The sequence below is a fragment of the Hydra vulgaris genome, chromosome 08, assembly GCF_038396675.1.
Source record: "Hydra vulgaris chromosome 08, alternate assembly HydraT2T_AEP".
NCBI lineage: Eukaryota > Metazoa > Cnidaria > Hydrozoa > Anthoathecata > Hydridae > Hydra > Hydra vulgaris.
The window spans coordinates 61,420,607-61,437,719 of record NC_088927.1 but is presented as its reverse complement, the minus strand read 5'-3'; the positions used below and the strand labels follow the sequence as shown (position 1 = coordinate 61,437,719).

General features: G+C 33.2%; 1 protein-coding gene across 1 annotated transcript; it reads left to right on the top strand.

The window, feature by feature from the left end:
• The first annotated feature begins 15,026 nt into the window (after positions 1–15,026).
• Positions 15,027–16,707, top strand: LOC136084043 (uncharacterized). The gene is made up of 2 exons (XM_065804091.1): positions 15,027–15,124; positions 15,209–16,707. Exon 2 carries the CDS (start codon positions 15,226–15,228, stop codon positions 16,699–16,701), a length of 1,476 nt encoding a protein of 491 aa, XP_065660163.1. The 5' UTR covers positions 15,027–15,124; positions 15,209–15,225; the 3' UTR covers positions 16,702–16,707.
• The last annotated feature ends 406 nt before the right edge of the window (positions 16,708–17,113 follow it).

Below are 17,113 nucleotides of genomic sequence, written 5' to 3'. Positions count from 1 at the left end.
GAAAATAGAAGAAGAAGAGTCAAAGATAAAATAAGCAAAAAAAATAAAATAAAATAAAAACTCTTCAATCTTTAATTTTAAAAATTTTAATCTTACTTATGCTGCTATAGGAGGAGCTATTGCTGTTGTACAGAGTTAGGCAAAATTAACTCCCCTATTTGAACGAGCTGTTATTTTTTATTTTTGATATTAACTGTCATTATTTTTTTTTACAGTTGTAAAGTAGAATAGCACAAAATTAATTATGAATCAATTCAATCCACAACAACGTGCAGAAATCGTGACTATTTTTATTCAAAATAATAAGTCAGTTCAGTTAACTCAGCGAGAATATCAAAAAAGACACCGTAATCAATTAGCACCTAATAAGAAAACAATTCATGCTTTATCAAATCGATTTGAACAGTATGGAACAACTTTAGACTCTCACCATTCAGGAAGACCAAGAACCGCCCGCTCTGAAGAAAATATCGCTCGTGTTCGTGAAAGTGTTGCAGAGTCACCAAAAACATCAACAAGAAAACGTGCTCAACAATTAAACATTTCTCAGCGCTCTCTTCGACGAATTTGAAAAAAAATTTACACCTTTTCCCTTACAAAATCTAGTTAGTGCAAAAGCTATTGCCCAGAGACCATAATCAGCGTTTGAAGTACAGTAATGTTATTTTGAATCTTGCGAGATAAATTGATAATTTTAGTGAAAAAATGATAATGAGTGACGAAGCACATTTTCATCTCAGTGGCCATGTCAATAAACAAAATTCTCGATTCTGGGGAAGTGAAAGCCCACAAATCATTCATGAAACATCATTATATCCACAAAAAATAATAGTTTGGTGTGCTACTGATGATAAAAATGTGATTGGACCTTATTTATTTGAAGAAAATGGACAAACAACAACTGTTACTGGTGATAATTACCGACAAATGATTCGAGACTTTTTATTGCCACAAATGGAAGAACAAAATCTGGACAATATGTGGTTTCAACAGGACGGTGCCACACCTCATACAGCCAAAGAAACAACACGGATTTTGAAAGACCTTTTTCCAGGCCGATTAACTCTCGTTTAGGTGATTTGTTTTGACCTGCAAGATCACCTGATTTAACTGCTCCAGACTTCTGTTTATAGGGTTATTTAAAAGAAAAGGTGTACTTGACTAAACCACAAACTCTTGATTAACTGAAAAACAATATTCGACAAGAAATAGAAAACGTACCGGTTGAAATACTCAAAAAAGTAATGAAAAATTCAATAAAAAGAGCTGATTTGTGTAGAACCGCTAAAAGCGAACATTTAGTTGATATCATTTTTGAAAATTGACAAACAAAAAATTTAAATGCTAAATAAACATATTATTTGAAAAAAAACAAAAATCTTTCATTTATTTCAAAATTGTAAGCAAACCAAATGGGGGAGTTAATTTGCCTCACCCTGTATAATTTTTCATGCAAAAAAAAGAAGAGTTACCTTCTATAAAAATAACAAAAACAGTGCCTGAGCCTGTGTCAACGCCTATGTCAGCATCTCTTGAGTCAATAAAAAAACCAGTAAAAGATTGCTGGAGAGTTTGTTCAGCTCACCTCAAAGTTAGATATCTTTGAATGTCTTAAAGTGTTTCAGGACAGTTTTCAGCTTCATCGGCTTCTGTTTTTTGGACCTCCTGATCCATTAACCTTAAAAATATTCGAAGTTTTTCTTCGAACGTTGTAAACTCTTCAACTGAAAGATCACCATCACTTAAAGCTCTAGAAATTAACTCTTGGAGAGATGATCCGGTTTCAGCAGCTGAAGTATATAAGACGTGGTAGCGTTTGCTGTTGCTGTTATATAGTTTTTGAATCAAACTGAGTAAAGCTGAAATAATACCACACCCTGCGCCGGCTCCAGCGTGTTCTATGGGGTCATCCATAAATGATGTCAATGTTTTTTCTCAATTTTTTGACTCTCCCCCCTTTGTCAAACTGTCAATTTTTGGCCAACCCCCCGTTATATATGATGTCAGTTTTTGTGTACTCTCCCCCTAAAAAACAATAAAAATGCTTAAAAACCATTGATTTTTTTTCTGACTAAATTATACATTTAGATAATAGTAGATTTCATTAAATTATATTATATAATAGTCGATATCTCATTAAATAATCAAATAAGCAAATATTATAATATATCTTTAATATAATCTTCCCATGGGTTGTTGAAGTGATCATCGATTGAAACAATAGGTAGTGAATGCTTTCCGCGCTCTAAAAGGATATCGTATTCTTGAGGTACAATCAAATTCGTTGCGTCAACTTCATTTTTATCTAACAACTCAGCAGTTTCCGAACTCTTCTGCAAGGCGATGACTGCCAAAAAAACTGTCTGACGCTTGGCAGCGATACGAACAGGTTAGACCCTTTTGATTATAAGAAGTATTATAGCAGAGGAATGGATAGAAGCGTGCTTTTTCAACATAGCTTGAGAGGCAAAGTAGATATTGCACTTTATACAGATTCTATCAGCTAGGCTAGACTGAATTGATGGACAGAACGCATCATACGGCAAAATTGGAAATCCTTTGGCAGTACGAGGAAGAATACTTTCAATTTTTGATGCGATGAGCATAAAAACGGATGATGGAAACAACTCTTTTGCTCCTTCTGAGACATCTACTGCTTTGTGACCGTCTCTCGTTTGATTGACAGGGATGGGTGGCGGAAGAAATCTTGCTCTAATTAGAGTAAAGTAAGAGCTTCTAATAGTTCGACAGCAAGAACAGTTTTCACATTTCACAATTTGAGTAAAATATTGACTTGTACGAAGATGATCGGCAATCCAACGTTGATCTTGTAATTAAAGGCTCCTTGACTCTAGCTCTGATTTGTCTGGATCATTATACTCTGCAATGGTTGGATAACCGTCAATTTGTAGATCAGACCAAATATCAGCCAAAGCCTGTCCAGCAAAACCAAAGTTCTGTTTTTCTAAATTTTCATCTATTGTCCTGCCTGATTTAAAAAGATATGTTGATTATTGTAGGTTAAAAATTATATTAATATTTTTACAAATTAACTTTTGTCAATGTAATAACCTTGAGAATCAAGATGAGTTGGTAATGTTCGTGCGGAAGAATCACCCCAGATAATTCTTTACTTAGAGGTGCCATTCGTCGCTCAGGTCTGTTGAATGCACTGCGGCCTGGAGCGTTCGTCATGATGAAAAGAGCGTCAAGGTTATTCTTTAAGAAATGATGAATCCCGATTTCAATTACTTTCTGGTATCTGGGATTTTCGTCGGGTCATCCATCGACGCTAAACACAACGATAGGCTTAATCATATTAATTTGAGGATCTCTGGTAATAGAGTCGAATTCTTTGATATCCAAGAGCCGCTGAAAGTCTAATCCATAAGCGAAGACGGTCGAGGATGCGTGATTTCCTGATCGAACAGCAATGTAGGTAGGTCCAGAATAAGTAACAGTATCTGTTTTTCTGATATCATCTTTTTTGATTGTAATTCCAGCTTATACAGATGGTATAAGTTTGTGTTTTGTTGCCACGACCCAGTCGTGGTCCGGGAGAGTTGCCCGGTACTCCATATGCATCAACAACGGCGCCTGTTTTTTGGCTGCTGTGATTCCAATTGGCACTCTAGCCTTGTCGTCTTGGCTAATGAAACACTATTCATCTGGCCCTAAAATAGAACAAACTTCTTCCACATATTTTATAGTTGAACTGCAAAAGAGTTTGTCAACATGTTTTAAATGATTCGAGGACCGATCAATCTAACAGATACTGTTTTGACGTGATTTTTGCCTTCTAATGTTCCGTAACTTCTCGGAAGTAGACGTAAATTATTTCGTAAATTATATTCAAATCAAATCTTGAAATTAGTTGCTAAGATTTCAAGGGTATTTACAATAGTGCAAGTACTAATTAAGAGTAAAATTCTAACAAATACAATATTAACAAACATAGCTAAGCTATCATTACCCGAAGAACCTCTGACCGACGTCTTTCATCAGGGGGCGAACCATGGAGAGCAACATCCATAATCGCCTTCAAAAGAAGAGGTTGATCTACTTTTAATGACGGTCGACCAGGTTTCGTTCTGATTTTTAGTTTTTCTTTGACTTCTGGATGCTCCAAGCAGATTTTCTCCATTCTAGCTTTTTTCAGTTCTCTAGTTTTCTTCTGTTGAGCTTGATCATACTTTTTCTTTGGCCCAAAATGATAATTGCTTGCTCTTGAACTTCATTGCCTTTTTAATAAATAAATTGATTAAAAACATTAATCTTGATTGAAGATCCTTATGCACTAGTTTCTCTTTTTTTAATGGGAGATAATTGCGTTTCGATTTTTCAATAGACTTTATGTGTTTGCATTGCATCACGTCTTACAATCAACTAAAGAGAATTAGAGTTTCGTATTTGAAATAACGACAATTTAATTTCAAAAAATGACAAATTTATGAGTTTACTTTTATGAGTTTACTTTGAACCACATTTTATAATGAGCTCCGAGCTCATTAGCCCTCTGAACATATGACAAAACTGTTTTAAATCGCTAAGTCGAAGATTTGTTTTGTATAGGCTAAAGCAAACTTTTTTCCAATGCAGGAGCTGAAGCTTAAAATCCTCCGTTAGTAAGGATTGGGTATAGCCTTTGTTCACTTTTTTCCATTAATAATATTATATTACTTGTTTTTATTGTTTAATTCGCAGTAACATCCATCCCAAATATTAAAAACTAAAATATTTGAGAAAAAATAAGAGCAAAATAAATAATAGCCAGTAAATTTAAAAGTAAGTTAGTCAATTTCTTGAAAATTTTGTAAAGAAACCAGTTCATATCATAAGGGTCATAAACTATAAAACACATCCCGTTAGATCAAGTAATGATAGTGTCTAATACTCTTTGAGGGTTTCCTTTAAATGTTGCCGCGTTTGAAGATATCTTATTAGATTTTATTGTATATAAGGCGCCAGGTGTAGTACCATCACCTATATAGTATATAATATTTTGTAAAACCTTTTATCGGTACCGTTAAAGTAACCGTCATAGAACCAGTAACATTAACTTGGTGAGCTATATGAGTCTGCTTCATTTTACTTTATAATCAGTAACAATTTTTGTCTAATATTTTAAAATTGTTTAATTGATTAAATATCGTGTGCCATAATATAAAAGAACTAGTGCACCCCTTAATATAACCACAGCAGTTAACTCTTCTTTATAGTTGTTTGTATCAATGTATTCATTATTATTTTTTTCACACAGTTTTGTTGTTGAACTCTTTGTTGGTTTTGTTGTTTCCGTTGGTTCTGTAGATTTTGTCATTTCCGTCAGTTTTGTTATTTCTGTTGGTTTTGTTGTTTCTGTTTTTAGTCCATTTAAGCTTGTTGTAAGCCCAAATGCTGATTCTGGAGCCTGTAAAAGTTTGTTATCCATAACCGTTGATGATGTTATTTTTAATGCAAGATTGCTTAGAATTAAATAAAGCTAAGGAGTTAATGCAAATTTTAAGTAGCTGTTTGAGTTGTCTAGAATTTGCTGATATCTTGCAATGCCTCCTGCAAAATCTGCTGGTCGTGTAATGTATCTTTCTAATGCAGCAACAAACTCGCGTTTAGCGTCAAGAGTAGAAGCTGATAAGCCAATAATCGAAGTCCAGCAGCCAGCTGAGATGAAAGCAGTGAAACAGCGTAACAACTTATTGATTCTGAAATGCTTACAAGTCCTGCATTTGTAATACCATAAGTAATATCAGGAACTTGAACCATAACAAGGTTAATTACATGTTAGTCAAGCGTTTTTGAATCCTGTACAATTCGGCGCGCATCGTAGCAATATTTGCAACTCTCCAACCCGATTTCTTGAGGAATATTAAATACTTTTTTTATTGCTTCAAACACTGTATTATCAATTAAAATATTCCACGGATTAATAACGTTTCTGCTTGGAACAAGCACCGTAAGGCGCCATAATATTCATCTAACAGTGTAATAGATGTGAAATTTAAAAAGAGCTCTCATAAAGCTATCAGTAGAGTAAAGCATACGCATACTTACTCCACATCCAGCAGAAGCTATGCTAGTTGCAAAACTAAGTGCGTTAATGTATGCGTTAGGTCCATCTCCATCAATTCAATTACAGGGTTCATAACATCTAAGAACAGACTCTGCAGTTAAAACCCAATAATATGTTTGAAAAACATTTGTGTAATTTGGTTTAAATGTATAGCTATTATCTATAAAAACTATAGAGTTTTCCAAATCAGAAATTGATAGAGGACATTCTGAAGTTCTGTTTGTCAGTTTTTGGTCAGGCAAGCTTGAAAGCTTTACATCTTCAATACTTAAAATTACGTTAGGTGGTGGTATTTCTTGCATATAAATAAAATTAGGATCATAAAAGCTTAACGGTACAAATGTCTTGCCATGCCAGAGTAAAACCCATCACTGCCTAACGGAGGTTTATTTGTTAACCCTGGATGTTCGTAATGAATTTGAAAAGCAGATTTTATATCTAATTTAAGAACATCTAAAAAACTCGAAAGATGTATTCTAATACTTCTGGATACGCCATTGTGATATTAATTTATTTTCTTCTATATCTAACACTACGTTTCCGATTTATAACTATTAATAACAGTACAGCTGCAGCAACAATTATGCCCCGTACCCCGAGCTCCTTTTACACATATCCACCATATAAGACTTCCAATAAATGTAAGTGTTTCCCATGCTATTTTACCAACTCACCTTTTTGCGTTTGGAAGATGATCAAGCATTCTTTTTTTCCTTCCATTTTTATCATCTCCACCTCCGTCTTCACCATCACCACCATCTCCTCCACCTTTGTCAGGATCACCCTTATCATGCTTACCTTTGTTTGGGTCAGGATTGTCTGGGTCTAGTTTGCCGATATCAGGCTTACCTTTGTCTGGGTCTATTTTTCTCTTATCAGGCTAATCTGGGTCAGGTTTTCCCCTATTAGGCTTGTCTTTGTTTAGCTTTTTATTTTCTGATGCATCTGCTAAACTTTTTATTAAACCCCATAAAGCTGACAGTATAGCCACTAATATAGCAAATACTGTGTAAGGAGCTCACCCGTATCTATTTATTATATAACTAATAATGTCAGCCAATGTTTTTTTTAACTCTGTTAACAATATTTAAAATATTACTTAATATACTCTTAGACTTATTTTGTAAATCTTGATAATTTTCTCAAATCTTAAATTTTTTATATTTTATATATATTTTTTTAAATTTTTATACTCTTATATTTTTTAGTAATTTCTTTTATGTTTCTATTTCTGATGCTCTAGCTTTATTAACCTTTTTTAAATTTTGATATTATGTTTTTGCATTTTTAAATGTTTCACTTGCTTCGAGAGCTTCATTTTGTGCTAAGTTTGAAGTTTTTTGTGCTAAGCCTTCATTCTAAACCTTTCGCCGCTTCATTACTCATAGCACCAGCATTTTTTTCTTCTATAAATAAATCTTGATAAACTTTATATAATGAATTCCAAATACTTTTTGCTTTATTAAATAATGTAAAAGATTTATTATGCTGAGCTAGCCTTGCATTATTCTTATGTTCAAGACCTGTCACATTTTCTTCAAAAGATTTTCCATTATCTATCGCTATATTGTTTTTTGCTTCAACATCTGCTAATTTATCTTTAATCAGATTTATTACCTTCATTAACTGTTATAGGTAAATAATCTGTTGATGTCAATACTTTTTATAACGTCAAGTGTTGTATTATGAAAACCCTTTAATCAATTTTCAATTTGCAATCGAAGTTCTCTTTCAACTTTTTTTTTTACAAAAATATCTACTTCATTAATGGATCCATCAGGATCAATAGGTAGCATATCCCAATCACCTCATTCAGCCCAATTAACGTGTTCAGCGTGACGCAACTCAAACCTCATGGTTTTTTGATGTAAAATTTCATGTGAAAGTCTCAAGTACGTTCTTATATACTACCCTCAGTCAACAAATTTTGAAAGACAGCATGAAAAGTTAAACGTTGTAATGAATATCACAAAAGTGGATATCCTAATAAATAGGCAGCCTAACCACCTCTAATCTAATGAAATGCTACCATACCACTTCATCAAAAAATGTACCCATGTCTTTCTGGTTCTTCCCATAACTCAAGAAATAAGACAAACATGTTAAATAGTGAAGATGGGTTTTTAAGCTGTAACTTGTAACGGATTTTATGCAGGTACCCTAGCAATTTTTAGCTATTGATTTAGGTCTGCAAGCTATCAGTATTTATCAGAAAGTGGTCAAAAATTAGAAAACACGGGAGATGGTATCCAATGTCGGGGATGCTGTTGATCAGTTCAAGCAAAGATGTTTTCGTAATGTTGTAAATTAAAAATTAACCAAATACAATCAACAAAAAATTTCCCACCATGGAATGGCCGCTTGGTAGTAAACTAAACCATGGAGGAAAAAAGTTTTCTGAGGGGTTACGAATCTGGTGTAAAAAAGCTCTCCGATAGAAGGGGCCTCTCTAAAAGAGAGTGGCATCAAAATCCAATGTTGAATACTTTTACGGAGGTGAAATCGTCAAGTGCCGTCAAACCCCCCTTTTACTACTTCTAAAAAAGAAGATAGATTGACGATAACTGGAGGGGTCATATTATTCTCCGGAATTTTTAAATATTGGAACAACAGATCCCATTTTCCAGCAAGCAAGAAAACAAGATTCAGTCAAGTACTTATTAAATAGTTTAGAAAGAACTGAGGAATGTTCTGAAGAACAGTTTTGTATGACTATGAAAGGAATGTTTTCTGGACTACAAGCCGTAGAAGAGTTTAACTGATATAATATTTAAGCGACGGAAGAAGGAGTGATTTTAATGTCTAACAATGATTTAATCTGTTTATTTGGAATGGAGGGAAGAGAATGGCTATAAGGTTTAAGAGTCAAATTAGAAGAAAAGTTCTTTGCAAATAGTTCTGTCTTACCGTTAGGAGAGATAATAAGATCAATCCAATGAATGAGAGATGCAATGTTAACCCACGTTAATAACGCTATTGAGGATTTTCCAAAAGTCTCTGGAGCCTAAATTCTGAGATAAGATACGAGATTTGGTGAGTTAAGAATAATGAAGCTTAGCATCAGACAGCACTTTTATTACATCAATTTCGTGCAATAGTAAGTAGCAATTTGTTCTCAAGAGAGTTGTTTTTTTAAAAAAGATGAAAAAATAAGAAAATGATTTCGATTAGATATAGCAGCTGCGCAAGAAGGTAAAATAATGAAGTAGAATGAAGGTTTACTTGAAACCGACGAGAAGGAATAAAACCATCCATTCCGGCCTGAGTCCAGGAAGTTACGTAGAAGGCAATTTATTAGCTGAGAGAGAAATAACATCGCTCAAGGACCATCACGAAGAAAATACGAAAAGAATCCCAATCAGCTTGAGGGTAGTTGTAATTAGTGCGATGATAAGATGAGTCCGAAAAAAAGAAGTACGAGATTTATAGAGATCATTGCATGGCAAAAACCATCTAAGGGAGAAAAGAGGGAAACTGAATACAAGTTAACACCTGATGACTAAAAAATGAGGCAACTTTAAAATTGTTATTATAGCCATAGTTACATAGCTATCAAATTTATTTTAAAATAAATTTATAAACAATTATATGATATTTAAAAAAATATATTTATTGGTTTTTAATAACATCATTAAAAGCAATTTGACCTAGACGAACTGAAGTCATTGAGGCATAACGTTTTGCCACTTTCGGATCCATTTTGTTAAGACAATTCACGATAGGCCGTTTGAGTTGAGGAATACTTGTTGCTTGCCAATTATCCTCGTAGACTAAGCGTTTCAACTGACCCCAAAAGTCCTCAACTGGTCGAGCTTCTGGTACATTGGGTGGATTTTTTACCTTTGGCAGATATTTGATGTTATTGGCATCGAGAAAAGAAACCATTTCATTTGCATAGTGCGAGCCAGCTAAATCTGGCCAGAACAAGTACTTTTAATTTTTATAATGTTCATCAATGAAGGGTATTAACCACTTGCGGAGACATCCAATGTATGCTTGTTTATTGATTGCCTGGCCACTTTCAAAAAACATTGGTTTTGAAGTCCCTTTGGGTGATATAATCAAAGAGGCTAGCACTTTTTCCTCGTACTTCTTCTTTCTTTTGAATTTGACGTCGCTAGTTGTAGATGACGCTTCGCTAGAACAGAAGCCATTGTTGCCAGCCAATGTTGTATTCGCATATGTGAAATATGATTCGTCATCTAAGACAAAATCAAAATTCCTAAAATTGCGATATATATGTCGACACAAAGGTTTGATTCGAGCTAGTTGGCTTTCGCTTTGATGTGGAATCTTTTTCTTCTTGTAATATCTAATATTCGTCTTGTTTCTAAGAAATTTAGATATATACGATTGGTCACAATCGAATCTTCGAGCTACTTTACGTTGTGAAACACCGTGATGATGATCAAATGCCTTTTTCAATTGGTCTATGTGCTTTTTGTCCATTTTTTTCGCCTTTGGATTGCTTCCTTTTTTTCGTTGATAGCCTAAATTATTGTCTCAAGTTCTAGAGCACAATACATGGTCGCTTTTGATGCTCCTTCATCTAGAAAGTGTTGTACTGTGAAGATTTTTGGCTTTTCCAGATGCGAACTTCTAAATTTGGCAAATGAATTTTCTTAGGTCTTCTTGCAAACTTGTTTTTTACGGAGCCATTTTAATTAATATTTTAAAACTATAATATAATTTTAATAGAGTATTAAATTCCCGTAAATAAACTAATTTATTTCAATTGCATGATTATGAATAGCATACATAAATTGATCTAAATTTCATCAGATTTACTTATACGGTGTTAGGATTAGGGACAAGATATAAATCAAGGAGTGAAGGTAAATGATTAGAATTGTCAGGAAAACGAATAACAAAGTTATATATCTGAGTAAGAGATTGAGAAATATAGAAGTTACTGGCTTAGTGCCAGCAGGGTTATTGACCTTATAGCCAAGCCATTTGTTAATACGACGACTTTGTTTACTTTTAGTGGCAATAAATTACATCAATTAACAGAACAATGTTATGACAAAAATAGTTAAAAACATAACAATAAAATTTTATAACAATTATCACATCTCCGCAAGAACATAAGTTCTTAAGTTCATTTAAATAAATCGGCTTTCTCCTTACTCTGGTTGATCGTTTGATAACTGGTAAAAAACTCTTTCTCTGCAGTCAATTTCCTTCTCAGTGTCAACAACTATTTCTTTGATTCCTACCTCTCGTGCAGCAAAAATACCTAAATCTTTTAAATTACTTTCATCACTGTCAAATTCTTTACTGATAACAATTTTACTTGAAGCGTTTGTAGAATTTGAGGCAGGAGCTATTCTCGTACATGTCTCGGAACACCGTGAATTCCAATATTTATGTTTGTGAGTATGTCAGTTACAGTGCCAAGTTTTTAAACTGAAGTGCACTTTGCATCAGCAGGAAGAACATAAACTTTTTCTCCACTTTTATAAGTTTCTATAACTTGTTGTGATCTCTACTGAGTTTCAGTGTTTTTCTCCTCTTAAATTGGTAGACGCCAGACGTACTTATTTTTTTGAGAAGCAGGTGCAGGTTCCTTTTGTATTCCCATTGTTGGTGTCGCGTGATACCAAAATACCGCTAGTAACGGAAATATTTGAGCTATCGCAGCTAATCGTTTTACTGTGCTCAATCCTACTTCCTGATGGTTTATATGCACATCTATACTTTCCTTTTTACACACCATTTCTAACATATAATTGAAAATTCATTGGATTTAAACACTTCTCCATTATCCACCAAAAGTTCTTGTGGTGGGCTATGCTCCCGAAATACGGATTCCAATCAACTTACTACACTTTTAAAGTCTTTGCAAGACAATTTTCTCCAAACTACAAACCAACTTGGTCCACAGTCAATCATTGTTAAACATGGCGACTCTTTATAGTAAGTCACATCACAAGCAATGCAATATCATGTATCAGGTACATCTAGCACTCTATGCTCCCATTTTGTTGGTGCTGGGTTAATTGAATTACATTGGCAACATTTGCGCACTTATTCTTCAACGTTTTTTTTCAATACGTCGGAAGTCTTTGTTGCACTGTAAACATTTTCCGATTAACTGCATCGTCAATTATTACGCCATCGTATACTATAACAACTCCCATTGCCATGCTGTTTGCATCACACCGCAATGTTGCTCCATTTTGAATCCTTTCAGCATTTAGCATTCCATTTCCAACTCACAGAACCACTAACTTCAAATCCGGGCAATATTTCAATCAACCATGACTGAGCTTGATCTCAAATTAGATTATCTCAAGCATCTCCTTGAATCTGACGTTTTATAAAAGTGCAGGCAATTTTGAGCCATCCTCCAACAGGATAGTGACCTAAAAAGTGTCCACATATTAAAAAAAGTTTCAAAAAAACTCTTTTTTTTCATTTCAAAAAAATTGCAAACCCAACACTTGTGCAGCATCACATTGCTCTGGCTCTTTGGTTACCAATTCATAACGCGCCAAATGGTTTACGACATTTTCAACTCATGTTTTTTTTCAAATTAACAATGACATTGTCAATGTAGTGGCTTTGTTTTTGTTTTACCTCTTTTTTGACCAGCAACAATCTTTTAAAATTAAACTGCAGTTTTCCCATACTATTTTTTAATTTAAAAATTAAAAAAAAGTATATACATACTGGATTAAAGATTATGAGCATATAAAACTGGTACTTTTCTTTAATGAACACAAAGGTACCAGTTATAACCATTTTACTATTAAATGGTTAATGAAGATCAGAACAAACATTCTCTCCATTCCTGGCTATTCTAAGTGAGCTCGTCAAGGAGTATTTTATCTAATAAAATGTAATATTTAAGAAGGAAATAATGTAGTTTATAATGTAGTAAATAATGTAGGGGACTTTACGAGCTAAAATACTATTTTTCAATGGACTAAGGTAGCAAACCTTAGTATACACTGTGGACCAGAGTGACCGCCAGGTTAAGTTGTTCCCCAGGTCTGATTTTTCTTTTTCAATAGTTGGGTATACATTAGTAGACATCATTTATGACTTTAAAAACTTCTGAGTGATTGGACAAAGTCAAAAAAAATTTGCTCAAAAATATTTATTTTTAGCCATAAAAATCTTAATAAATTAGGTGAAAACTCGGTTGAAAGTCCGCGAAATTATTAAATTGTATATACAATGGCGGACTGTTTACATAAAACGTGTGCTGTTTGTCTTACACAGTTCGGGAAAAAGTCATCTAAAATTCAAAAGATCACTCCAGCAATTGAAACAAAGATAAAAACTTTCGTCTGGAGTCAGTATAGTTTAGATGTAACCAACTATCCCAAGGTTATTTGTAACAATTGCCACAGAAACCTCTATGATCTCGACAAGAACAAGGTGGAGTACCTAGGGAACTGGATAGTGAAGATATCCAAGGTAAAATTCATGTTAATCTGTTTTTTTATGTATAATAATTATTATTAATTTCTAGTTAATACTTTGTTATATTTACAATCACACAGTTTCTTAACTAAAAATATAGAACAGATTTTTTTTTTAATACATGTTATTACAACATTTACTTAGTACATGTTATTAATACATATACATGTATTAAAAAATAATACAGGTGTTATTAAAAAAACTTTCAGTTTTTCTATTGTATGCGTAGACTTAAAATGTATATAACTTTATATATTATATATACAGCACGATAAGTATATGTATCAGGGGCGGATCCAGCATTTTTTGATCTTTGAGATAGCTAACTTCCAGACATGGAGCAAACTCCAAACATTTATATGTTTATATATATGTCAAATAAGGATGCTTTGCAAAAATTTGCGATGATTGGAGGCTGGGAACAAAAAAGCCCCAAATTTTGTGCCCCCCCTGCCCCAAACGTGAGAGCAACAAGTTAATGAAATATTTTTGTACTGTTTTTAACTAGACTAATATTCATCCATAAATTTTAAATTTCATAGTAAAATATTTTAGCTTTCAAAAATTATGACCATATAAAGTTTAAACCCCTCTCAATTTGAGGGGGTTATAAATTTTATATGGTCATTATTTTTAAACGCTGAAAGATAATACTATGAAACTTAAAATTTATGGATGAATATTAGTCTAGTTGAGAACAGTACAAAAAATATTTCATTAACTTGTTGCTCTCACGTTTGGGGCAGGGGGGGCACAAAATTTGGGGCTTTTTTGTTCCCAGCCTCCAATCATCGCAATTTTTTGCAAAGCATCCTTATTTGACATATGTATAAACATATAAATGTTTGGAGTTTGCTCCATGTCTGGAAGTTAGCTATCTCAAAGATCAAAAAATGCTGGATCCGCCCCTGTGTATATACATATACTTAGTTTAAGTATGACATGCATGGAAGTATTTGAGTATAATATGTATGTATGTAGACTACATACATACTACATACATACTACATATATACTACATTGTAGTATATAAATATTAGTTATACAAAACATGTATATAAGGTTGTATAAGATAAACAACTAATTACTATTTATTTATTAACTATTTATTTACTGTTTACAGTGTAAGCTTAAAATTTAATTATATAGTATATATAGTTAAACTTACATAGTGTATAGTAAAATACCATTTAGTATGCTAAAATAATATCACTTACTGATCAATATTTTTTCCATTATTTTAGATTGATAGATTGCATCTTAGAAGATCATCAAATATCAAAGACATTGTTGATGAAATCAGTGCTTCTAATGATTCTGAACATGCAAAGTCTTCCTGACTATGTTCAACATGCTTTGGCTTTGTAGGTTAGAATTTTAGTATTATTGTTGTTTTATTTTTTCATATATATAATGCTTCATATATATAATGCTTCACATAACAAAATTTATTGTACTTAATAAAATATTTAGTTAATTAAAAATTTTGTTCATTTGTTTTCAAACAAAAATATTTAGTGCAAGGAGTGGCTCATATCTGAACAGAGAGCAGAGCTGTGAACAATCTCATTGAAGCGGCAGAACAGCTTGGACCTAAATATTTAGAACGGGTAGCCTCAGGCAAGTATATTAAGCTGTTCTTTAATATAAATACATATTTAAAATTCCAAATAATAAACATATTTTATTTATGTATGTTGCCAGGTATACTTAAGCACAAGATGGAAGCTGAAAATATTTGTAGAGGACAGAAGTTTCAGTTGGCTACTCAAGGGTCTCCTTTAAACATTGTGGTTGGAACTCCTGACAAAAAAACTGACCGAATTGAGCTGAAACAGGTGTCCTTTGGTACTGTTATGGAGTTGGTTAAATCTCTTGAGCTTTCAAAAAATCAAACAAAGAATTTTTGTTCCAAATATAGATCTAGTATGGGAACTCAAACCTGTATTGAAGCGAACATCTTTGAAAAAATTGAAGCTCTCCATAACCGTATAGATGAATTTTACACTTCTAAAGAAGTAGGTCTTATGGATGGAGAAGAAGCCATTACTAGAACATTGGTTCATGTAAAAGATACATCTACATTTATACAGCACGTCATTACAGAAAGAGAAATAGATCCACATGACTCCATATTGAGAATAGCTATGGATTCAGGTCAGGGATTCCTTAAAGTTACTGTAAATGTGTTTAATCCCCTGGAAAAAACTTCTTCAGATTCAGAGCTAGATGATGCTGGAGTAAAAAGATCCTTTCTTATAGCAATTGTTGAGGGGGTTTCTGAAGCTAACGATAATCTTTGGAAGCTTATTGAGCCCCTGAATTTAAACGATGTAAAGTTTTACGTTGCATTTGATCTAAAATGTGCAAATTCAGTGTTTGGAATTAGTAGTCATGCTGGGAAATACAGTTGTTTATATTGTGAGGGATCCTGCACTCTTGAGCCTGGAATTAAACGAACACTTAGGTCATTGGATGATCATTATAACAACTTTACCCTTGACGGAAAGAAGAAGTCAAAAATGTCACACTTTAAAAATGTTACAAATCCAAGACTTTTGTACAAAGAGGAAGATCCTGAAACTCTTCTCGAAGAGTTGGTTCCTGTTCCTGAGCTCCATGTTCTAATGGGAATAGTAAATAAACTTGCAGTACTTCTAGTTAGTGTATGGCCTTTGTTTGAGAAGAGGTTACAATCAAACTACATCATGTTTCGAGGATACCAAGGCATAGGGCTTGACGGAAACAATGCAAGCAAGTTCCTGAAGTTGGTGGATATACTTGAAAGAGATATTATAAACAATGGAAAATATGACTTACTACCAATAGTAAACTGTGTTAGAAAGTTTAAATGCCTTCAAGCAGAAGCATTTGGTATGGTAGCAGGGGATAACATCAGCACTGCTGTTCTGGAGTTTAAAAAGTCCTATGCAGATTTGATTGAATACGTGCATGCCACATTTGAGGGTATCAAGCTCAGTGTTACATGGAAAGTTCATATAGCAGTATGTCATATACTTCCTTTTCTTCATTCTACTGACTGCGGCCTAGGAGTTTACTGTGAGCAAACAGGAGAAGCTATTCATCATGAATTCAAAAAAACATGGAATAGATACAAACGAAGAGTTAACCATATAGATTATGCAAAACGACTAAAATCCAGTGTTGTCGAGTTTGCATCAAAAAACATTAAATAAACTGAATAATTATATAATATAATTTATTGTTTATAATTTCAAGTATATATTGTAAAGTATATTATTTATAGATTTAGACTTATATTATAACTAGTTAACATAAAGCTTTTTTACTTTATGCTTTTATTTGTATAGGATAAGTTACACCTATTTTTTTATTTTTTTTTTAAATTTTTTTTAACACCCTAGAAGTTTTAAATGTTATAAATAGTGTCTTCCCAAAATGTTAGAAATAGTGTCTTCCCAAAATGTTAGAAATAGTGTATACCCAACTATTGAAAAAAAAAATCCGACCTAGGGAACATTTTAATCTGGTGGTCACTCAGGTCCACAGTGATAAGTATAGCTATTTTTTGATTTTTTTGTCTCATTTTTTTTTTGAAAATTCCAACACCCCAGAAGTTCTAAATGT